This window comes from Euprymna scolopes, chromosome 7 (assembly GCF_053919585.1).
Source record: "Euprymna scolopes isolate OS-2025 chromosome 7, ASM5391958v1, whole genome shotgun sequence".
NCBI lineage: Eukaryota > Metazoa > Mollusca > Cephalopoda > Sepiida > Sepiolidae > Euprymna > Euprymna scolopes.
This window is the reverse complement of record NC_136488.1, coordinates 113,821,328-113,847,715: the sequence shown is the minus strand read 5'-3', so window position 1 is coordinate 113,847,715 and position 26,388 is coordinate 113,821,328. Positions and strand designations below refer to the sequence as shown.

At 30.9% G+C, this 26,388-nt stretch overlaps 1 protein-coding gene across 23 annotated transcripts in view; it reads left to right on the top strand.

Annotated features, from left to right (window-relative positions):
• The window catches only part of LOC145279892 (protein scribble homolog), a 772,271-nt gene that overhangs the window by 52,391 nt on the left and 693,492 nt on the right, over positions 1 to 26,388 (top strand). For all 23 annotated transcript variants that reach the window (XM_080131386.1, XM_080131379.1, XM_080131375.1 and 20 more), the window contains exon 2: positions 8,427 to 8,544. In XM_080131386.1, coding sequence (XP_079987512.1) covers positions 8,427 to 8,544 — 118 coding nt within the window. The remainder of the gene's footprint in view (positions 1 to 8,426; positions 8,545 to 26,388) is intronic.

Genomic DNA, 26,388 nt, shown 5'->3' with positions numbered 1-26,388 from the left:
AGCACAAAAATAGCGTGTAAAAGTTGCCAAAATTAAAGATACACATAAGCTTGTTTCGTGAATCATTAATCTAGGTAGCATATAAAAGGTTCTAAGAAACAGTAACCGCTCTGAGCATCTCCCTGAAAAAAGCCTTTGCTGGACATACACAAAAAATGCACATGCGTTAACACACATTTTGCCTTTTATATATATAGACTATTATTTTATATATATAGACTAGCCTGGGTACCTCGCATTGCTCAGCTGTTTGGAGGTTTGTATTGAAGAAAAAAAAAAAAAAGTGGCAGTAGGCAGGCAGGCTCGAACACATACCGTGAAAGATGAAAAGAATGTGAAAAAAAAGTGACATCTTTGCCGTTGCATCTATCGCCAAACCGGAAGTGGTGAAGGTTTAAATTAAGGCTAATCAATTGCAAAAAGAGGATGACTTTAAAAAAATATTGGCAAAAATAGCGACCCCCCCCCCTCCATGTAGAAAAGTGCTGAGTTGAGGGTGAAGGAATGAATGTTTTTAGCCAATTTTTCGATAGTTGTCATCTGAAGGGTCAAGCTTCAAAACGATACCGGTCTTGTGAAAATCCATCGCCTCCGTTGAAAGTTTTAGGCAGATATGATGATTGCAACGTCTTGTCAGACGAGTGCCACTCCCTCAGACATTTAAAATCCATGAGCCCAAATGCCTGAGGGAGTATCTATACAAATATGATGTTACAGAGTCTTAGCTTTGTACGACAGCTAAGTCACTCTCTCTCGGTTCAAAATGTTGAGATCCAGCAACAAGCAAGAGCAAGATAGCCAGCAACAAATTAAACTGCAGACCAGCTTAATGCGGGTAATGGTCTTCCGCTTTATGGTTTTTTAAATCAGAGATTTGCTTCTCCTAGAAAGGCTGCCTTCACCACGGCTTACGGGAGCCCTCTCCACCCCAATACACATATACACACACACAAATATACACGGTGCTAGTTGGCCGTTGACCCAGAAAAAGAGTTCATTCGCCCTTTGGCAGACATACAAACATACATACATACATACAAACAGACAGATGAGATTTATAGTATAGACTAGCCGGCGTTGCCCGGGTGTTTTTCGGGGTATGTGAAAAAAACCCGAAAATGTGAAAAAAAAACAGGTGCCCATGAAAAAAAAATGAAGCCTTCACGACACGCAGTTGGAAAATAGTAAAGTGTTTAAAAAAAAAAAACAGGTGCGCGTTTTTGATTGACGTGACGGCGATAGGTATTCAGCAGTAAGCATTTTGTGTGGGACAGTTTTGAACGAGGTGAATAAATCGGTTTGTTTGTTTTTAAAAACCCGCTCCCTGTTTATTAGGAGCGAAATGAAAGCTACAGTCTGATATGACGAAGTCGACATTGAACAAACGTTACTTAGCTCTCTTGAGACAACTGGCTTTCGGCCTGTGATTAGAGTCGAGTTTCGCATTTTTTTAATACCGAAAACCGAATGTAACGCGTGCCGATGCGGGAAATGTCGAATAATTAACGTTTGAAAGTCAATAAAATTAAATAGACAGGCGAGCTCCGTGGGTAACTCTGAGATATTACAATTTATAGATGATATAAAAAGTTTTAAGAAGTTGTGAACTGAGCAAGCGCTTCTCTGAAAGAAGCCTTTTGTGGACATCGAGGAAAAGCGTACATACATACATACATACATTTTCGCTTTTATATATATAGATGATTGTTTTTTTTCTATGGAGTGAAATTTAATCTAATTTTGCTTCAATTCATAATTTACCAACATTTCTTCATCTTTTGAATGTGACTATCGATATTGATGGCTGAATAAAAAAAAAAAAAAACTAATTTACCAGTCAAGTATTTTAATTAAATTACTCCTTCATCATTTTAGTTGAAGACTGATATTTTATTTATCTAATTGTATACGATGCAAAGACATTCTCAAGCATTTTCACTTTCCAATATAAATACAAATGATGTAGAAAGCCTACAAAATAATCACAAGTTAATGTCTCACACATTTGTATTAGCTGGAATATATATTTGCTGATGATACAATACTATAATAGGCATGAGAGAAAAACAGGTATACACATATCTAAGCCAATGGCAGAAGCTTTAAAAAATGGAATGGGGCAGTGAATGTTTCTTTCCTTTAACAATTACAAGAAGCTTTCTCAACCACTGATAGCTATGACTAATAACACCCTATCTAAGAGCTCATCTTATAAACTCCTCGGCGTAACATTCACAGACAACATGAACTGGAATAAATATATTGAGGACATTGCAAAGGCTAGTGCAAAAAAGGTGGGCTCCCTCTACTGTGCTAGAAAATGATTCACACCTGAGAGGGTCCTGTATCTCTATAAAGTCATCATTTACCCACGGATGAAGTATTATTGTTGCCATATCTGAGCTGCTGCATCCACCACTAGTCTCTCGCTCTTGGACACGGTCTAAAAAAGAGTCCTCAATCTAAAAGGTCCTACACTATCAATCAAACTCTAATCTCCATCATATCGCTACAATGCTGCATCCCTGTGCATGTTTTACAAATGTTTTAAGGGAAGGTGCGCTGATGAACTCATTGTACTTTTAGCCCCTTGACGTACATACCCCTGATAAACTGTTTAGTGACAGAATCCCATCCTTTTACTGTAGAGATTCCTAGATGCTAGAAAATCTATGCTATTAGCTTCTTCCCTGACTCTACTGACATGCAGAAGTTTAAATGTAATGTGAATTGATATCTCGCTCATCTAATTACATACTCTCCCATAAACATTATCCCAAATGGTAGTCCAAGTGGCAATATGCCTTGTTTCGGGTGAACAACAGTATCATTAGCGACACTTTACTTTAACTAGGGTTTCTACTTTCTCCCTCTTGTACTACTAAAATGTAAGACATGTCACTTTTTTTCCTTGTAATGCCTCATGTTTATCATCAAGGCATCAGATACAATTTTTTCTCTTTGATATGACTTGACCAGGGGTCTCCTTACCCATTAGTAAATACTAACCATTATACCACATGGTCATATTTATTATTCTTACAAATAAACAATTTACATAGGCATACAGAAGAATATTCGATTTCTTGGGTTACTATTCTCATCTTGGTTGTTATATTTTTAACAATTTAGTCCTTTTTAACCTTTAACCTTCTTTAGGTACACCTTTTTGAACTTGGAAGACTTCTCATTAGACATAGGAGCCTGGATGGAATTTCAAATTGAATCCAGTGCTAGATTGTTCTCATTTCACCAGGCATGATCAAATAGTGTTAATTTACACTCTAGTTTCCAGAGTTCGATATGAAGATTCTCAACTTAATATTATGTTTCAAAGTTTTGGAGATGAGGATTGATAATCTTTATTTTTTAGAGTACTATTCTCAACTTGGAACAAGGGCAAGCTTAGCCCCCCCCCCCCCCCGCCCTTCCATCACCCAGACTAAATAAATCGTTCCATTAAAAATTCTATGAAAATTACAACTGAAGAAGACCGAAGGTTACTTCAGCCAAAACATTGTTATCAAAACTAAGATGAGAATAGTCATCTCAGTGTTCATCTGAGTAATTCTAAAAAGAAAAAAAAAAATTGCATTTGACTCATGCATGATTGTTTAAGAAATGACAAAATTCTTGTAACAAATAAAAATTCCGGTATGTAACTTATTTGAACCTTTTTTTTTTTTTTTAACATTGACAAATCTTATTTATATGGGAGGTAGACATTTATTTGATTTTTAGATAAGTAAAACAAAAATCATATTCAAAGATATTTTTCAAAGCGGCCACTTGTGAATAAAGTTGGTATCATGGAGGCAGTAAATAAGCCGTAATTGTTGTGAATGTGCATGTTGTATACATTTGGACCACTTAAATCACTTTCAAACAGAGCTCGGTGAAAATTGAAAAATTGATCAACTTTGACAAAAAATGCATGATGGAAAATACATTAAACCACAAAATATACAAATCCTGAAAGACTTAATCACTTAATAACAAAAAATTAGATATTTTTTGTGCAATTTTCATGCCTCAGTTTTTAAAGAAAATTGAACAAAGATTTTGTTGAATTCATATAGCCTTGAAAACATAAAAATGTATAAACAATATATTTTAGAAATATCACCGGCAGAAGATTTTTTAGGCCGGATTTGTTAAAATCACAGGAGTCAGTTAAGTCTACAGATTGAAAAATCTTGATTTTAATCATATACGGTGTTGAGATTTTTGCAACTATTCATGGTAACAAAATATTGTGACGTCGACAAGAAGAAAGGAACACAACACAAATGAAAATTGTGAAAAAACTTGTATTGATAGGAAAAATGAGGAAGAAAGAATGTTGCCTCGTGTTGTTTTCGATGCCTGACAAGCAAAAAAGGTAGAGAATTTTAAAAAATCGCTCTCAAGGAGTTGGTGATCTAAAAGGGAAACCTGTGATTGGTTGTTTTTCATCCAATCACAGCGCACCCTGTTAGTGATTCTTTAATAATTCCAATACACTTCTCCAAAACAAAATTGCAATATGAAATCATTGCAACATAATTCTTTAGAGTTGCAAGTTGTTTGTTCGAGAAATGTTCACAGGAAAGTTGGGTTTTTTTTTCGGGCAAAAATGGCCAAAGATGAAAAGTTCTCAGAAATTGATTTTTTTTTTTTTTTTTTTTTTTTTTTTTTTTTTTATGGCAAATATAGTCAATGCTGAAGTTCACAGAAAATGTTCTTTTCTTTTTTAAGGCAAAATAGCCAAAGATGAAAATTCACAGAAAATCGATTATTTTTAATAGCAAATATAGCCAATGATAAAGTTCTGAGAAAATGTTCTTTTTAAGGCAAAATTAACCAAAGATAAAAATTCACAGAAAATGTTTTTTTTTTTTTTTTTTTTTTTTTTTTGTAAGTACATTAAAGTAGAAGAGATGGAGATTAGTTTCCACAAAGAAGTTCAAAGTTTGTAAGAAGTGAGTGTTGTATTTTGCTTATAAGTAAAGAAATTCTCATTTGGTGCACCAATAGGACTATAGAAATTTCATCGTTTCAATAATAAAGTAGGATATTATTAACACTTATTTTCTTTGTTCCACAATAAGTAACAATAAGCTAAGGTATGTGAAAAGCATAAGTTTTAGATAAAACTGAATTTAGTTGTATACATAGGATTATTGGGAGAGTTTTTACTATTTTAAAATTTTTTAGTCCTCTTAGGGTGTTAGTCACTCTTAATATCTTGTACATGGTTAGATACTTTTGATTTTGCAGCATCATGTTTTTTAGCACACACTGCCTTTGAATCTGGAATAATTCTAGGATGGCGGGCATGATAATTGTGTTGAAAATCTTTATTTTGTACTTTTTTAGGGGTACTTTATTTTCATATAAAAAATTAGAGAAATGCCTGTAGAAAACTCCCAAGCAGAGCCCTTCATGCATTCCACCATTTTGATGTTCTTCATAAATTGAATTACATCGATGCCTTTTGTAATTTGACCATGAACCCTAATATCATTTTTTCCCAGCAAAAAGACTTATTTGTAATTTAAATTATTCTTAATAGATTTAAAATTACTGAATCTCAAGTTCATATCAAATTCATCATCTTTAAGAACAGGTAGGGGCAAGACATTATCCTTATTAACTTCAATTCCCATGACAAAGTCATTCAATTTTTTTCTTTTTGGACCCTAAAAAGGTTTTTACATAATGTTCTACTGGAGTGAGGAAAGATTTATGGCACCCTAATTTTTCAATAATCTGCTTAGAGAAATAAGTCTTTTGACTGCCTTTATCAAAGAGGCAGTTCAATTTGTATTTATGTTTCCCTTTAGTAACAGTAATTACCATTATCGGTAAAATATAGGACTGCTCCTGTGTGCCAGTATTAGTACACACATGGATGGAAGCAGTTGGATTGTTTTCACTCTTATCTGCTTCATCACAAAGGAGGATAATATGGTCTCAGGATTTGCAATTTGAACACTTTCGTAGTAATTTATTTATGTTGCCATAGCAATCTTCTGCACTATGACTAGCACTGATACAAAAAAGACACAAACCGATTTCCCTACACCTAGAACGTCTCAAATTAAGCAAAGAATATTTTGAACAATAGTTCATGGTGTGCCCGTTGAGATTGCAAGATCTACAATGCATAATAATTTTACTAGATTTTATTGCAAAGTTTTCCAACGGAACATTTTTCTTTGCAGTATTCATAATATAATTGCCTTCCTGTGACTTAATATTGTCTTGTTGAGAATTAGGATTTTTAAAAATCTGTTTTAATTAAGGTTTTTATAATCCCGTTATAACTATCAAAAATCTGCTCGATTATTGAGTAGTTACTGTCAACTTTTCGGATTAATTCTTTTTGAAAAAAATTATATCACTAATCAGTTCATAGTCTGAAGTGTTCTCTTCAAAAAAATCCAAATTATAAGAAATCTTTAATTCAGACAGGCCAGCTTTAATTTCTGACAAAAAACCTCTTTATGTTGAGAAACTTTGGGTCATATTTAGAGTTACTGCCTATCAATTGCTTAAAAATTTCGTCAATAATAAGAAGAATTTCCAAAAATTCCTTTCTCAACAAATTGATAGCCACATCAAAGGTTTCATCTTCTAACAAAAGATGAGGCACTAATTGAGACGCGTAGCCAGTTAACAAACTTTTTAAAAGTGACAATTTGACTTTTTTGGAGTGTATAGCGTCCACACAATTTTCAAATTGAACTTGGAAATTTTTAAACTCAATTTACCGGCTCGTATTCCACTGAATTTAGCACACAGCAACCTTGGGGTTGGAACACACAAGGCTGTAAGTGGTACTTGTGGATTTGGAACTGAGGTAGCTTCTATATTGGAACTAGAAATATTCTCTTCTAATTCTGTAAGCCTTTTGAATGTGTTATAAACGAACTTTGCCTCTAACTTCTCATCTTCTAACACATCACTTTTTTCCAAATTAATATCGGCTTTTCACAAGCCTCACTTATTTTTATATTAATTGTGTTAACTTCTGTCAACCACTTGTTTATGAGGTTTTCTTTTTTTTTTAAAACAAATCTTATTCAAGGATGATTCTGCTGACATTAATTCAATGCCAGAACTTATTTTTCTTTTAAAAGAATCCCTGTTAAAAACTAAAACCCTCACACCCTTTATCTGTTTGAAATCATTCATCCTGCTTAGTGAAAGATATCTACACAAAAAAATTTAAAAAAAAACAAACAAACAAAAAAAAAAAACAGACAAAACCCAACCCCTACAATCATAGCAGTAAACACCAAATGGAATGAGTGTGTATATCTGGCGATGTCACATTTTGATATTATCCCATGTGGTTTTTCTGTAGCATAAAATGCTATTTTCAGACTGTTTTACTAATTATTTTTCACAAATCTAATTTATGTTAAATTGTCTCACGTGATTCTTGTTGCAAATTAATTTACACAAATCTATTTCGTATAAAATTATCTGTCTGTTTTTTGCAAATTGTTGGGATTTTCACAACTATAGATGGTAAGAAAATATTGTGACGTCGATATGATGAAAGGAACACAACACAAATGAAAATTGTTATGAAAAAACTTGTATTGATAGGAAAGATGAGGAAGAAAGAATGTTGCCTTGCAAAAATACAGTCACGTTTGCAGAACTTATTTGTGGGATTCGTCCAGTTAATAATGTTTTTTTTCTTGTGGAGTTTTGGTTGGGTTGAGGAAATAAAACGGAGCTTGATTTCTTTGGTGCTGCAATTACTATCAAAACTCCTCATATGTGTCTGGTATAAATATCAGAGAGAGCTGACACACATGTTGTCTTTGATGCCCAACAAGCAAAAGAGGTAGAGAATTTGAAAAAATCACTCTTGAGGAGTTGGTGAAAGGGAAACCTGTGATTGGTTGTTTTTCACCTAATCACAGGCACCGTCAGGTTAGTGATCCTTTGATAATTCCAATAACAGATGCTCATTTCAATTTGAAGATGAATTGCAAACTTTAGCAGAGTAAATCTTGTGTTAAATTTAATAATGAAAATGAAGCAGTTTTATTTAATTTTTTTTAAGAGTACTGGAATATCAATGTAGAGCACTGATGTAAATTTTTAGGTGTGTAAAAGAACAATTAGGACAAACAACGGTAGTCATATCCTTGAAGTTTTTTTTTTGTGCTCAGCTAACATTACAACTGATCCATAACTAAAACAACTTATCTGATCAATATCAGAAATCAATAACATTGTTAATATTAAAAATCTGATTCGTTAAAATTTGTCAATATTTTGTTAGGCAAAACTATTGTCCTTTCAGTAGCTTGTAGTTTCTAAAAATACCAATCTTTTCCTATTACAGAAATTTGAACTGAAATTCAAACTTAAGTTTGTTTTACTTAGATTTTGTTCTTTTAAAACTTCTTTTTCTATTTCAGGGATTTTTTAGATTGTTACAACTTCGTAAATTGAGCTTGAGTGACAATGAAATCGGACGGATACCTCCTGACATTTCAAATTTCGTTAATCTTATGGAGCTGGATATTAGCAGAAATGGTAAGTAAACCTTTGAAGAAATAAAATCATGGGAAATAAATAAGTATCAATTTATAAAACTAAAGTTTTTTTTTTTAGTGAGCATTTACAAATAAATATTTATTTAAAAAAACTTTGTTCTACTGGAATCTATGAAGATAAAAACTTAGATATGAAATTTTCAGACATCTATAAAAAATATATCTTAATGAATTGTCCATAATTTTTTTTTTTCTTTTGTACTTAGAAATTTCTGCGAAAAAAAATGTTATTTATAGGAAAATTTATTACTTTCTCAAAAAAGAAAAATCTTAATGAAACACACCCAAGAAAAGCCAATTCTCGTTTGTTTAAAATGTTTCAATTCAGTCTAAATTTGTATTTACTATTGTTGTTCCAGTGAGAATTGTTCTCATGAGTACATTGTTGGCACTAATTTGGGGATCTTTTTCTTTCTTTTGCCTCTGCAATTATTTCTATTCATGCTTTAATCTATAAAACATTTAATAAGGAATATCTGCTTTAGTGTATGCAAGCGCCTGGCATCAAAAGTTTGTTTATGATCTTGAAAACAGTTTTGCATGATTAAGCAATTGTTTTAATTGTGGCTCAGTTTGTTTAGTTTTACAGCATATTTACCGTTTTCGGATTATTTCTTGGTATGTTCAAATATTCTCAGTGTAAACACGTTTGGTAATTCATTAATTTTAAACTATCAAATTATATTTATATCCTCTCGTAACATTTCTGAATTTTTGAGATGAGGGTTGGTAATTTGATTGTTTGAAATTCCATACAAATTCCTGAGTTCGACAAAAGGATCAGAGTTTACATTGATCGAAACATGAGAATAACATTCAAGATGAGAATAGTAGTCTGAATAATGTAAATAATACATACTTTCATAACATTTATATTATTTGTTTGATATTTATATTTGTTTCATATTCATTTCATATCGACCGATTGCCTTTAGGAAGGATATTATGCCTACCTCATATTTTTTTTTTTTTTTTTTTAAACAATTTATATTTTTTGTAATATTGGTTTTGCTTCTTTCTGAATTCAGTTATTTTGATAGAAAGCCTTTAACTTTTAGTCTTTAATAACTTTGAAATGTAATGATGTAAATATATGTGTATTGCACTACTGATTGCGGTTTCATGACATACCTGTAGCAGATTCTATTTCACCCATATATGAGAGCCTAAAAAATGCTACCTGCAGGATAATATCATAATGTCAAACCCAAGATACCAGTTTGATCAAGAATGTTAATGATAAAAACTATTTATGAAAAATGTAAGAAAGCTTCATCAAATTTCATCAAAGTAGCAGAGGTGAATTTTGAAAATAATTCATATCAAATAAACTGAAAAAAAAAGTTAATTGTTTTCAGTGCTTTATTGTACACATTTAACACATTAATAAAAAACTAGGAATAAATTGCTTTCATTAAAATTATTTTTTAGTCTTAATTAGTCTTAGAGCTTTTTTTTTTCAGTCTAATTTTTCTATTTAATTGTTTGTATAATTGTATATCGAATATTTAGTTTAAACAGCAGTTGTTTTTTTTTTTTTTTTTAACAGTTTATTAAAAATGCATATTAAATTTGAAAGTCAGATATCAGAAATGTACACACCCACACAATTGGACACTTCAGACTGTTTAATTAATGTATGGAATATATTTTATAGAGTGATTAACAAATACCAAGAAGATAAACATTTTTTAAATGCTTAAGAAAATAAAATGAGTTTTGAAAGACTTAACTCTGAGTGTTAAAAAGAGTGTTGACTGATGAATTCTCTCATCCCCCCCTCCTCAACTGAAAAAGTGATATCCATATATATGTCTGGGATCTTGCCAGATTTAGTAAGAACCTTAATGCCAACAAGTCTACTGGTAGAACAACATTCAAGTCATTCTGCTTAAGAATCTTTTACCGGAACTTGCTCCTATTCTTAGAAAGCTATTCAATTGTTGGGTAAAGAAGAAATGCTTTCCATCTTGGAAAAATTCAAAATTACAGGTGATCAAAATGTGTTATAAATCAAAAAGCTATCAATCAGCAAAAGAATCGACTTAGTGACATACAATATGGATTTTGTATTGCAAGATCAACTGGACATGCTGATTGTAATATCACATATAAGACCCCAACAATCATACAGTACCTGTCTTCTGACGTTTTTAAAAGCTTAGTAGTATGCAATTTTAGAGGCTTCATATAGTCAATAAATCTTAAGAGGCTTCATATAGTCAATAAATCTCTTGATGGGTGTGGTTAAAAAAATAAATTAACTATTCTAACAATTTTGGTGGTTACAGTCCAAAATGCCCCACCTTCTCTAAAAATAGACTTTTTTTTTCAAGTCAGCACCATCTCATTTGCATATGAGTAATGAGATTATATGTTACTTTATGAGATTCACCAGCATATAATCAGTAATAAGATGTGACAACCACACTTTTCTTTTTATGTTCATAACTGAACCTTACACACTACACAAAATCAGATGTTTGTACCAATTTTTAATTATTATTTTTATTTCACAAATGATGACCAGGCATTTTATCCTAATGAGGGGTTTCTTTCTAGGACAACGGCTCTCGACATATCAGATCTGTAATAGAGTTTTGCATAATGTATTGGATTCATTAACTTGTTAGCTATGGAATATCTAGCAATGACTTCTGCCTGATATGTCTATAAACATAATTGTTGATGAGCAGATGTTGTAAGCACATATTATCAATGCCCACATACCTTAAGGATCTCTTAAATTTGATTTGTTCTTGGTCCTCAATAATAATCTGGCAAATAATATTCTGAGGTCATTTGTTGATATCTATGCAGATGACACAATTGTCTTTGGTAGCACTTTGAACACCATTAGTGATAAAGATCTTATGATAAAGATCAAATGTGGTGCAATAGAAAATAATAGCTTGTTAATCTTAATATCTCCAAAACCAAGCTGCTCTCTTTTTACCACTAACACTAGCAATACACATGGACAATAAAATGCTTTGATAATCACAGATTTCAAGGAGCTTCTGCTAAAATAGTCATATTTTAAAAACCAAAGCACTTTAAGTCCTCAAAATACCACTGTTTTGTTTGGAAATGAATATACTTTCAAATGAATTAATAAATAATAATATGCATTATATATTTTTGGAGTTTTAAGCAAATAAAACTGATAAAAACCTGAACATCATAAAATTTGGTAATATTTTGTAAAGATCCCCCCCCCCTCCCCTGATTTGTAAATGCTTGTACCACATTTGTATTAAGGATTTTGTCGTGAAATTTGGAAACTAATCAGAAGAGATGTCACTTTTAATAGTTTGGGGTGTTCAAAATACTTTTGATCACTCGTTTTTTGTTGTATTTAAAAAAAATAATTTCAACATGACAAGTATTGAAAATTAAAAGTATAATTGTATGTTGTTTTCCCTTGTGGTAGCTAGCAATGTAAAATTATGATACCATTTTGAGTTTGATTATAGACTGATGTAGTATTAGTATGAGCAATATCATCATCAACAGCAGCTGTAAACAGACGGTGTTTTTTTTTTTTTTGTTGATTTTTTATTCCAGATCAGATTTTTTTTTTAATTGAAAATCTGATTATAAAAAGAAATTTCTTACATGTTTAGTTAGAGCTATTTTGTTATCAATCATATAAATATTTGACCACTGGTCAAATATTAAAAATATTGTTTTGCTTTGACCAACCGAAAATGTGAAATGGTTTTTGGTTCATGTGTATAAGCGGTACAATCTCCTATATTTTCTTAATTTTCGTGTTTTTCAGTGGATTATTATTCATTGGAAACTAATCTATCAAAAAAAAACAAAAAAAAAAAACAAGAAGCAAAATCGGTATTTAAGAAATAAAAGCGATAAAAAAAAACATGAAATGTAATTTAAAATGAAAATCCAATTCATTCAGAATTTGTGAACAATTTGTCAGCTTTAGCAAAATGTTTGTTTTTTATATTTAATAAATAGGTGGACAAAAAATACTTGATATTTTTCCAAATGTTACGTTTTTTGTTAGTGATGTTACTTATTTTAAATAACATTTATTTTTGTCTGTTTGTCATAATTTTTGTAAAGTTTCACAATGGGTGTCAAACGTCCTCTTTAAAAAAAAATCTCCCTTAATCCTAGGTATGAGTCGTAAACTTCTAAAACCTTCTTTAGCCCTAACAAGAATACTCAGTCCGAGTAGCAAGCTCTCCACCAAACAGAATTCCTCTTTAAGCTACATATAAATGTTAAAAAAAAAAAAAAGCACTTAAAGAAAAGTGCACATAATTTATCTCCTATAAAAAATAAATTGGTCAACTGTCCTAAAACGCTAGAATGATCTTGACATGGTGAATTATTTTACATTAAATTTATGTATAACCAACTCCACTCTAAATTCTAAAATTGTTTTTGTTTTGTTTCTATCAAGTCTTCAGGATGTTTACACATAATTTCCCTTACCCCTATCATTAACCCAAAGTCAGAGTGGTAACCTCCCCACCCTCTCATAATAGCACAAAGACCCTCTTAAAACCACACATAATCGCCTTTTAAAAAAATTAAAAAAATCCCCAGGATTTATCTCGCATAGAAAAAATGGGTTAACTGCCCTAAAACTCTGGAATGGCTCCAAATGGGGAATCATTTTACATTAAATTCTAAAATAATTTTTGCTTGGTAGAATCACATATTTTGGAGAGGTGATCAGATGGGGAGGGGGTACGGATTATTAATCTACTATAATACCAAAGAAATATTGCAATATATTCATTTTTAAACAGTCCTAGATTTAGATTTTTGTACATAATTCAGCTTTGAATTTTCTAACTTTTCTGTCAATGAATACATGGCATTTTTAAGGAATTGCAGCATATTTATGTGCATTTACTGCAGATTATTTAGAAACCATTAATTTCTGGAGATTTTTCAATGGCATATTCTGGTTCGTTGCACAAAAATACACTTACATGGCAAATTTCATTGCTTAAGCTTATATTTTAACAAAGATATAACATCTTTACTGAAAAAGTAGTGTAAAAAATGTGACAAAACGCATATGGTCTTAAAGAGGTAAAAATATCCAAATGTGTAAGGCACAAAAATAGTCATAACTTCCTTAATTTTAATTGGATTTAAAAAATTTAAAAAGATTCTTTCTTAGCTTATCAAGCTATTTCTATGTATGCCATTATTGAGATATTTTAAATCGTTTCATTTTTTTCACGTGTATTGCTACTAACACTCAGATCCATGTTTTGTTCCAGTTGAAATGTATAACTATCTCTATGAGGAAACCTTTTGCTTAGGTAAGCTCCTACAGTTGACTTTCACTCCAGATCTAAAATGAAAGACATATTCAATTGTTGCTAAGATTGTTGGAAACATTGTTGGATCATTCTACCACTCCAGAAAGTGTTTGATTTCTAATGTAATCCTCTACTTACATTGAATCAGATACGTAAAATTTCAAATGTTTAGACCCAAAATTTGCTGAATAGTTTGCTAGAGACTTCAAAGCTCAAATCTTTTGAACTTTAACCCCTAGGCAGCCAAATTTTCGCCCAAAAACTGATTAAAAAGCTTGCCCTATGTCTTGATACATAACGTAAAATTTCAAATGTTGAGACCCAAAATTAGCTGAGTAATTTGGTAGAGACCGCAGAGGTCAAATTATTATTTTTTTTACTTTGACCCCAGTTTTGACCCCTTAACATTTATTGTTTGGGCTCAAATTAAAAAGTTTGATCCATGTCCAAGTAATCCTCGACGGACGTACATCCAAACAATATGACATAAATGCGGGAGTGCCTCAGGGGTCTATCCTTGGACCTCTATTGTTCCTGATATTCATAAACGACCTCCCTGATAATATTGTTTCGGAGATGGGTATATTTGCCAATGACACCACTCTCTATAACAGATATGAGGGGAAAACAAATGAACACATATCCAAGAAAATGGCAGAAACACTAGAGGATGACCTCCAATCCGTAGTGGAATGGGGACAAAAATGGTTGGTCTCATTCAATGCTGCTAAGACTAAGCTTGTTTCCTTCAATAACTACAAGAGACCTTCTCTACCACCAATACCAATGGCCAAGAACACATTGCCTGAAAGTACTTCTTTTAAACTCCTCGGCCTAACGTTTACAGGGAATATGAACTGGAATAGATACATTGAGAGCATTGCCAAGGCTGCTGCAAGGAAGGTTGGCTCCCTCTACCGTGCTAGAAAACTACTTACGCCTGCCAGTATCCTATACCTCTATAAGGCAACCATTCGCCCATGTATGGAGTACTGTTGTCACATCTGGGCTGGTGCATCTGCTGCTTGTCTCTCGCTCCTGGACAGGGTTCAAAAAAGAGTCGCAAACCTGATAGGTCCTGAACGGTCATCTGGGCTTCAACCTCTGTCCCATCGACGAGATGTTGCATCCCTCTGCCTGTTCTACAAATACTTTAATGGTGAATGCTCTGACGAACTGCAAACACTTGTACCTCCCCGACGTAACTACCCCCGACAAACCCGACAAGCTACTAAGTCTCATCCCTTTACAGTGGAGATCCCTAGGTGCAAGAAAGCCTTTTACTCCAATAGTTTCTTCCCCAGAACTGCGGGTCTTTGGAACTCCCTTCCGGGATTCTGCTTTCCCAACTGCAATGATATGCAGAAGTTCAAGTGTAATGTTAACAAACATCTTTCTACTCTTCTCCCTTCATAATGACCCCGCTAATTAATTCCCTAATAGTAGCCCCCTGCTTCAAAGTGGCACTGTGCCTTGTTTGGGGTGAAAATTGAATAAAAAAAAAAAAAAAAAAAAAAAAAAAACCTACATCTAAAATTTCAAATGTTTAAACCCAAAATTGGCAGAGGAGTTTGGTAGAGTTTTCAAAAGTCAAATCATTGAACTTTGATCATGACAGTCAAATTTCTGGCCGAAAACCAATTTAAAATATTTTCCCAAATCTCAAAACTAAAATATTTTCCCAAATCTCAAAAATCTGTCTGTTGACTGAAAATTGACAAAGTAGTTTGGTAGAGAAATGTAAACACGGACAATTTCACTTTTATATATATATATAGATAAGTATGCTGCACAAAAATGTTCATGTTACATTTCAGAAAGAAAAATCAAACTAATTCAGTTTGAAACCTGAACGTTTCTGTCTAGTTCACTTGCCATAAATATATTTTCATACTATATATATCTGTATCTCTACTATTATATAAAGGGAACTTTTTGTGTGTAAGTTCGTTCCCTAAAGATTTTGCAACAGCTGGGTCAATTTATCTTCGATAAGTATTGATAATAAAAAAACTCTGATGAAAGCACAAGCGATTTTGAACAAAGTTAACACCTTATACAGCCTAACATCACAGATGCATTTGAGAAGTTTTATTACCACACAAGCAGAAAGGACTGGCATATAAAATCAACAGTAGGTTCTTTGATATGATAGGGGTGTGTTCGAATTGAATGTTTCTATTTAAAGCACAATTGAACGATGATACTTTAATTTTTTCATTTTAAACCTACTCAAACCATTATCACCACACAAGCAAAAAGTCCAGGCATATAAAATTAACAGTCGGTTCTTTGATATGACAAGGGTGCGTTCAGAATAAGTATAATACAACTAGCATTTCTGCCTGGCGTTGCCTGGGTGTTTGGAGATGTATATTGAGCAAAAAGAAAAGAAAAAAGAAAAAAAAGCCGATCAATGTTTTTAACTTTGACCCCTATTATGACCCCTTAACATTTATTGTTTTGGGCTCAAATCAAGTTAAGTTATATCCATGTCCAAGGAACCTATATCTAAAATTTCAAGTGTTTAGATCCAAAATTGTTGGAGGAGTTTGGTAGAGTTCTCAAAGGTCAAATCGTTGAACTTTGACCCCTTAACAGCCAAATTTCTGGCTCAAATGTTTGGACCAGAAATTGTCTGAGTAATTTGGTAGAGACCGCATAGGTCAATTTTTTAAAAACTTTGACCCCTATTATGACCACTTAACATTTATTGTTTTGGGCTCAAATCAAGTTATAAAGTTAGATCCATGTCCAAGGAACCTATATCTAAAATTAAGTGTTTATTCTCAAAATTGTTGGAGGAGTGATAGAGTTATCAAAGGTCAAATCGTTGAACCCCTTCACAGCCAAATTTCTGGCTGAAAACCGATGACACAAGATTTTCCCAAATCTCAGTACCCTGTATATCAAATTTCGAGTCTGTAGACTTAAAATTGACAGAGTTATTGCATAGGGAAATGTACACACAGATACATTCACTTTTATAGATATATAGATTGAACCATAATAATTGACTTTTGCATTTTAAACTTTAATTCAAGCAGTTATATACGAAAATAATTTTATAAAATCAACAATAGGTTCTTTATAGTGCAAAGTAGACTACAATGTATTATGGACTAAGTTACTTTGAGGTGGCATGCGAATCTTTCTCTCAGTGCACTGCGATGGGTCTCCAACTAGAACAAGCAATCAATTGTTTTGATTGCAAAAATAAGAGATTTCACCGATTTCAATGACAATAAAAAAGATGGGAGTGTGAAACATTTGTTGATCTTCATTCAATCCTGGGCAACATCAGGTTTCCCTGCTAGTATATATATATATCAAAGAGGTGCCTTGGTTTACAAAATAAACTCAGTAAATTAGAAATTTTTTTAAATCTATTTGAAAAATGTCCTCAGTTGTTCAGTAAAGTAGTATTGTTGACCTAGACAAAAATTCAAATTATTTCATAACATATAATTACTTTCTTTCTTTCTCAGAAACACTTAGATTGCTACTACCTTTTACTAACAATGTGTCAGACCAAACTAAACTTGATGAATATTTATAAGATAGATTTATATCTCTTTCCTAACGAATAATGTCTGTAATAAAATAATATGCACTGACCTACAGCTGAGATTGGAAGTCATCTGCATTTTTTTTTTCAAGAATCTGGTTTTGTTTTAAGCTAACCCCCTGAACTCTCAAGTAAGAAGCTAACAATCAGTAATTTTTGCAATGGTTAATTTAGTTTCAAAACTCCTTCCTTGTTTACAAGTTATATTTTCTTTGGTTTATTGAAATCTTAGAATTTTTTTTTATTTTAAAAAAAGTCATACATTTACCTTTTTAGTTTTCGAGATGAGTTTTTAAAAATCACTAACTTGAAAATATTGCTTGTTTCTTTCAATTTTTTAAGCCTTCACTTTTAGTTTATTTTATAAAGTTAATATTTTCATCTTTTGTTTTTAGTCAGCTTGAGAGGGTTGTTCTCTTAGTTTATGCATACAAAAGAAACTGGATTTATTAAAAAATCAGATTATTGCTTAAAATTAGAGCTGTCGAAAGTGGCATCTATTATGCCACTTTCGACAGCTCTAATTTTAAGCAATAATCTGATTTTTTAATTCACCAAATTTATGAAACTTCTGTACTAATGTTACTTTAAACTGTAATGTAATTTATTTCAAAAATATATTCCTCTTTTAGAAAAAAAAAATGTATGTTTAATTTAGTTTTTAATATCAATTTGGACAATAAAGTTTCAATGTGAAAACTTAAAAAAAGACATTTTTTTTTTCATATTTATCCCACCTACACATTTTTCTCTTTAATTAAATTGAAATATCCAAACATTTTTATAATTGCGATCTTTAATTCCTTTTGTTAGTTTAATCACTGTTTTTTTATATACCTTCTCATGCTGAGTTACTAATGTCAAGGATTGAGTGCAATATTCTATACAAGCTCTGTCTGCATTTGCAAAGTTTCAGTTTTAGGCAAGGCTGATAACAAAAGGATTAATATATTAAAATAACTTCTAAATCTAACCGGTTTCTTTTCTTTTTGCAGTTAATAATACCCTTGACTTAAAACTTTGATTTATTCCATCAGTGTATATCTTCATTTATTTGCAAAGAAAGGAAATATTTAATATGCAAAGTAATTCTTAATTTTGTTAGTCTGTAAACACATTATACTCTACAACTTCACATTTTATTAAAAAATGAAACCACAGCTTTTTTGTTATGAGTAGTTATTCTAGTAGGAGTGTGCCATTTAAATGGATCTCTGACTCACAAGTGCATGAGTTGCCAGCTGTTGCTAGATTGCTGTTGTTGCAGGGGAAATGATTCATTTGATTATTTTGCTTTAATCATCACCTCTCCTTTTTTGTGAAGCGGGTTAGGGAAGAAACTGAACTATTATTTGAGCCATGCATAAATATTATTTAGCCTACTTAATTTTAGATTAAAAGTTAGACTTCAAGTTCAAAAGATCAAATCTGTAATCATGCCAGAACTTTAGATATAAAAGTGTCCTACTCAATCCTTATACATAATATCCTTCTCAAATGGGCTTTGTTTGATGTTAGTCAGATCCTCATAAATTATAAAAATTGGCTGAGCTATTGAAAGTAAGCTATACATGATGAAAATTGTGATGAACAAAAAATATGCATCTTTGTACCATTATTAATTCGTTTATTTTTTATTATGCATATTGTTTTTTTTTGTTTTTTTTTTTAACTGAATTCGCATTTGAATCAAAAAGTTATAAATAATATATTGTATTATAGGTAGAGAATTTATTAGGTTGAATTTGGATCGTTTAAAATTTTAATAGTTAGTCTGGTGGGCGTCACTGTCCTACTTCTAAAGTTCTTATCTTTTGCGTAAGTTCAATCAACCTTCAAACGAAGACTTTACTGCTGAATCATTGAATAAAAAAATAATTTCTAATTCTATTTATCTTAAATTTATCCTGTTGATGTATTTTCTGTCATCTGAAATTTGTTTTTTCTAAGATTCTTTTTAAACATGCATTTTAGGAATAGACTAGATTGAAATAATTTTAGTGATCAGTAGGAAATAAAAATGTAAAGTTATTTAGAGATTGTATACAAGTTTTATAACTGAAGATATAAATCCAGATTATTAAAATTAAGATCTTTTATGAGAATTTTTACATTCAAAATGTGAAATGAGAGTATTTTAAATACTTAAAATATAGTAAGTTAAAATTAAATTTTGTGTTCTTAAATTAACTTTCTTATATAATTAACACAACTAAAATGTCTTAAATTTATTGATTAGTATCTTTGAAAATTTTGCTTTTTTTTAGAAATTTTATAAATCATAAATTTTATTTTATATTAAATAAAATTTAAATTTGGAATAAGTTTAAACTTTTGCTTAGGCTGGGAAGTGGTTCACTGGCAGAGCTCTGATTTTGCTTTAAATGTCTAATGTTCAAATTTTGGTACTATTTCTGGCTTATCCTGATATTTTTTTCCCTTGCAACAAGACTTTGGAGATTGCATCTTGTGCAACTCTTGTCATTGTAAAATTCTCATTGTATAGAGCGTATCAATTTTTTTATAGATAATCTCTTTACTTTTGTTCTCTGTTGCATTTATCCTCTTAAGTGAAAAACTTGCAATGAGTTTTCAGTTTTCATTAAATTATTTAAAATTGTAATTGATAGTGAATACTGACCTTGTAAAAGCTATTTTTTTTCTTTTAGGTTATACTGAGACTTGAGCAATTTGTTTCTACATTTCTAACCCAATTCTCTCCAGTTTATTGCTTTCATAGAAATATAGAAGCTTACTGGCCAAATTATTTTCTTTTCAAACTTGTCAAGACTTGTCAGAGGTACACAAACTTTTCTTTAGGCTGGACTTGACAATCATTTTAACTTTTGGACATGACGTGATGACAGTTATTAGGTTTTCACAAATCTCTTAAATATATTTTTTCTTCTAAATGAATTTGATAAAAAAAAAATATTTGCCTTGAACATTACCACTGAACTTGTGACTACAAAGATTGTTGCTTGGTTAAATGTAAGCAATTCTTTCAATTGGTAATTAGAATAATTTTCAACTGACACTATTACACAACTTTCTCATTCTTGAACAAACTTTTTAGCAAAATAATAATTATGCTTTAATTTAAATTATGCTTTATTTAATAAAGAAATTGTAGTAACAATGCTGATGGACAAAACTCAACTGAATAATTTACTAAAGCAACATTGTTTTTGAGTGTATATTCTTGAGCTGAATCCTATGTCATGATGAAGTTAAACTAGATTTTAATCACATTGACATAAATTTGACATCTTAATAAACTGTTTGGGGTGATTGAGTCATTGTCAGATATGGATAAGATATAAGATGTATCATCATTGGATTTTCACATGCTGCATACATCTCAAACAGTTGCAGATTGTCAGGTAAAGTTGAATATTGTGACTGTTTCTTTTCTGCCATACATTCATATACATTCACACGTTATCAAACTTTTTCACAAAACATTCAAAAGTGCTATAGACAATTTAAAGGATTATTTGCAATAAAAATCCTATTTGCAAAAAGATATCTTAAATTTATTTTACTGAAAAAATTTAGTCTATTTGTAATCATTTTGGTTTATTTATAAAAAGTAAAATGAAAAATACCTTTGGATTCTTTGTACTGTTGTTCTCATCCTGAGTGTTATTCTCAATATTTCGACTGATCTAACCTCCAACATTCAAGAGTGAGTATCTTGTCGGAATTCTGGGTGCTGCCGGGATTTCAAATAAGATTACTTAATCTGTAAGGATAGCATACTCTAGTTCCGTCAGCCATGTCTGAATGGAAGTCTTAAGTAATTCTCAATTCTATTCTTAGTATTACTCACACTGTGAACCTCCAGAAAAGTGTCACTTATAACTGAATTTCATTTAATACCTTCTCCATTATGCTGTGGATTAAATAAAGGGTTCCGTTTGAAATTCTGAATAAATTCCTGAGTTTGACAAGACTGACCTGAAGGTCAGAAGTTACATCACCTGAAATGGTGTGAGAATAACACTCAAGATGAGAACAGTAGTCCAAATAGTCCAAATTATTAATTCTCATTTTAAAAATTCAGAAAAAAAAAATGCTTTTGTCAGATATGAAAAAAAAGGATATAAATAATAATAAAAATCTCTTTGTGTGGAAGTGCTGACAGGAAACATTTTTAGGTTTTCATCTATTATTACCCAAATTTATGATTAGTGTTAATTAATGAAGGACATGTTTTTAAAATTTTTCTTCATTGGAAACTGTATCGCTTTTAATATTTACAGTAACATGTGGCATACAAACCTTTCTGTAAATCCATATGTACATGAGCAAGTGAACCCTAACCAAAACTTTGTTGATACTAAGACAATATTGTTACACATTTCTACATGGTACAGTTTCACATTGACACTTTGTTATAATAAAATTGTGATCAGTATCTTTGTAATAGATTTTTAAACATTTTTACCCAAAATATTTGCTTACTCTTTTGATTAAACACTGATCATCTATTAAATATTACCTTCCATCCAGTGTTTGTGTATTAACACAATTTACTTCACCCAAATTTCTCACCTCTACGTAAGTATCTTGCTATAACTAAGATGCTCTTTTGTAATTAAAAAAAAATAATACAAATATTTATAATGTTCATTATTATTTCTAAATTTAATACTTACAGAACACTTCAATTAATATGTATGGATGATTAAAAAAAATATATATATATATAAATAAAACGTGAACAAAATACTTATTTAGAGACAAGAGCATGAGTTTCTTGAGTTTTTCAATTTTCCTGCATTCATTTGTTTGGTAAGTAGGGTGGTAAAACACCCAGCAGGATACTAACTAATAAGCGCTATTAGATCAATACTCCTGTAGATTTTAATGCTTGTCTAGCATTGAAGTAGTGCCTTGTCACTGTCTGGCATCTTTTGCAGCCAAACTGGTACCAAACGTTTGTTTGGATCCTATTAATGAGGCTGGGAAGGGATCTTGTAGATTTCGAAACTTGTGATTTTTATACTTAATTAACAAAGTCTGCATCCTCAAGAGACCATTGCAGTCCTGATGCATATATTATGGTCATCTGAGACGGAAATGCTAATATGTACATATAAATTGTAAATAAGGATTATCTTGAAACTTTACTGCAATTTAATGGATCGCCAAAAATACATGAAAAAGTAAAAAGTTAAGATTAGCCACATTTATTATAAAGCTTTTATATTGAACTATTTGTACATGTAACGTCATTTGACTCTTATGAATTGTATGTGCGTTTAAAATCTAATTGATTGAAGTCTTGTGTTTATTCTGATTTGAAATATGTCATACGCATTCTTTTGAATTGATAATTAGTCTCATAAAAATAGGATTAATGTAAAGCAAACAATGATGGTCATAAGTAAGGAATCTTTTTTCATGGAATAAGAATTGGCAGAAGAGCATGTTAAACATGGAAAAATTTAATCTTTCATATACAGTTTTTATTAACTTTGGATTCAACCAAAATACTTTTGAATCATTTTCTGACTCGTATAATTCAAAATCAAATCTTTTTATTTGAAACTAGCTGAGTGCGAGCCCAGCATTGCTAAGTTGTAAAATACATTTAAATATGATATTTTAATTTATGTAGATTTCATATAGTCCATTCACTATCGATTATTTCATGATATTGTGCCCAATTTTATAATCGTGATTTCAAAAGAAAAAAAAAAAAGAAAAAAAAAGAAGAAAGTGACTTGGGTGCCATCAGCCAGAATCAAAATTAAAAGCAAAATTTAAAAGCAAAAAATGGAGACAAAAATATAGTAACTTTTATAAATGATTACAATGAATGAATATGCCGTATTTTCATTGTATTTATTTTGAATGTTTTTACTCTAATTTATGTGATTTTAAAATATCTTTATATTTTTATTTGTGAAAATATTTTAGCTCCTCTCCCCTCCAAAAAATATGGTTTTCAAATCGCAAACTGCTGCAACCATTTTTGTAGTAAAAAAATAAATATATATAGATATTTGTACAAACAATTACAAGGAATTTCTTTAAGAAATTAAAAAAAAAAAATTGGAAAATTTTATGGGTTGTGAAAATGAAGTGTTTTACAATGAAATGATATTTTTTGCAGAAATTTATTCCTATTTGAGTCAGGCAAATTATTTCGAGTTGAGAACAAATGATATCAAAGTTGTTTTTGTTTCTCCTATGAGGAAACAGATCAGTTTTCATGATGGGACAATATTTTTTGAGAATTAATTCCTATTTCAGTCACATAAATTCTTTGAAGTTGAGATTGTACCCAATTTATAGTAGTGATTTAAAAAAATATATATGAACAAGTCGATGCAGCTTCTATTCCAAAACTCTATTAGCACTCGGCATTATCCGATCATAAAATGTTCAAATGTGATATTTTAATTTATTCAGATTTTGTATATATTATTATAGAGTCAACTCTCTATCGTATTTCATATGATATTGTACCGAATGTCTAGCCGTGATTTCAATATATATATATATATATATATATATATATACAACTTGGATGCCATCAGCTAGAATTGAAGTGCAAACTAAAAACAAAACTAGCAATAAAGCCTGTGACGTTACCACTGGTCCATCGCCAGTCGTATATAAAAATTATTAAAAATAAGCTGCGATGAATGTACAAAATGTATAACGATTTTCACATGTGTATAAGAGCAGTTTTAGTTGATTTCTTTCAATTTTGCCCTTCTTTTTTGCTTCCTTAACTATTTTAATTGGCTAAAGACCCATGAAACAACGGCCTACAAAAAAGTGCAATCATTTGAGCTACCTAACGTTGCTTTGTGAGCTTCTATCTCGGAAAAGATGCAGTTTCAAAAAAAGAGAAACAGACAGACATAATGAGTTTTATGAATTAAGGAATAAAAACAAACTAAAACATTCATGAGGATATTTGCAATTTCTCATATTCTCATCATCCAATACTTTTGTTCAGCTTTGAGCCTACACTTGATATTAAAAACCAGAACCCTTTGAAAATACATTAATTTAATCTCTCCTCTGGCTTAACAGAATAAAGTGAATAAAAAAAAAAATCTGACTTTGGAGTAAGATTTAAAAAAACAATCTCAAGCTACCAACTTTTGTTTGCTTTTTATAAGGGATAAGGTTATATCCTCAATCCTAAATAGTATACCTAATGAGTGGCAGGTTTATTGCTTGTTGTACAATTGTTGCACAATGCTGAGGGGACTGACGACAGTTTTAAAGTTTTTTTACTACTCATGTAGCATTCAATAATGGCCATATCTCAAGTTAAGTTTGACCTTGAGTCACATCCAACCCTCCATAAGAAAATTTGATTACTCTTACTCACTTCAGAAGTAAGAAGTCAGTTTAAAAAAACAAAAAGAATCTGACTTCAACTTCTCATTCTATTTCTCCACAGATGTCTATCTTGATCAGAGTTTCTCAACCTTTTTACTCTTATGTAATCTTTTCAAATGAACTATATTTCAAAAAACACACACAAAAAAATTATACACCAGATGAACTACAATTTTACTTTAATTGTACTTCATATGGTAAATATGGTATAGAATTTTGAATAACTGATTTGAGTGAAATTACTTTCTGAATCTGTTACATATGAATTCTTTTTGTTGAGTGACTTATGAAGGCAGTTTCACATTGGCATTGTACAAGCATCACTAAATGTAGCAATACCACACCATTTTTTTTTTAGATCGAATAAACTCGTCAAGCATTATTGAAAAGAGCATAAAAAGCACAGAAGTATCTTTAGTTTTTTTAAAATCGGCCCATTAGAACTGGAGTTGACCATTCAAAGTTTCAAAAAATGTGTGGTTCACTGGACATTTTGTCTGAAGTCAGTCCTATTCAAATGTATGGTGACTGAAAATGGTAGGAAATTTGCACAATTTACAGACTAACCCATCTTTAAAAAGCTGTATCTTCAGATCTTTTTAAGATATGATGGAGTTATGAACATTATCATAATACCATGAAGGTTCAGTTGGTGTTATTTACGATCACTTGATAACTTACGGACCAATTAGCATATTTCAGTTTCATTTTAACAGCTCTAAGTAGAAACATCATAAAAACACCTAAGAAAAATGGTAAGTAAGGCTTTATCATCATAGAAAATATTCTGGTGGACATTATCATTTCCCATTATAACATCATCAAAAATCCAAGATGGCAACCAAGAAATCCAAAATGATCATCATGACACGATTAAAAGAAATTATTAACAAAATATGGCTTGTAACATATCAAATTAAAGGAAATTTTGTACAAATTACAATTATATTTTTAAGTATTTCATTTTAACAGTTTCAGTTAACATGACAATTATCGGGTGAGTTTCTACCACTATTTTGTATAATTTTTTATTTTTAAGTCATTGTCGAGACTTCCAGAGACATTGCGGCCATTTTTTCTTGTTCTCATGTAACACTCGACACTACTTGTTTTTTGAACAGAATAAGCATTTACAACACCAAAGGTAGGTAGAAGACTAACTTGCCTTTGGTAACATTTATTTGTTATATATTTGTTTTTTTGACCACTTTTTCATACCTCTGTGGATTATAAAACAAATTCAATAAAAGTTATTCTTTTACTTAAGTGGTTTTTGTGTTTTAACTCATTTAAAAGCGTGGTCATTGTCAGTTATTTTTTTTTTCAAAGAATTTATTTAAAAATATTCTTTTCCTTTTTGTTTTCTAAATAAAAACAAAAATAAAATGAATAATTATGTTCCTAAGTTAGTTGACGAACACTTGTTTACAGATTTATTGTGTGCACGCCATGATGCACAAAAATTTTCAGATATTTGGCTGTCACTACTATCGATTTGTGCATAACTTTTTATCCAATTCTTTTCAAATTTTAGGACAAAAGAAATTAATATATTCACTATTAAATAGCGTTTGAA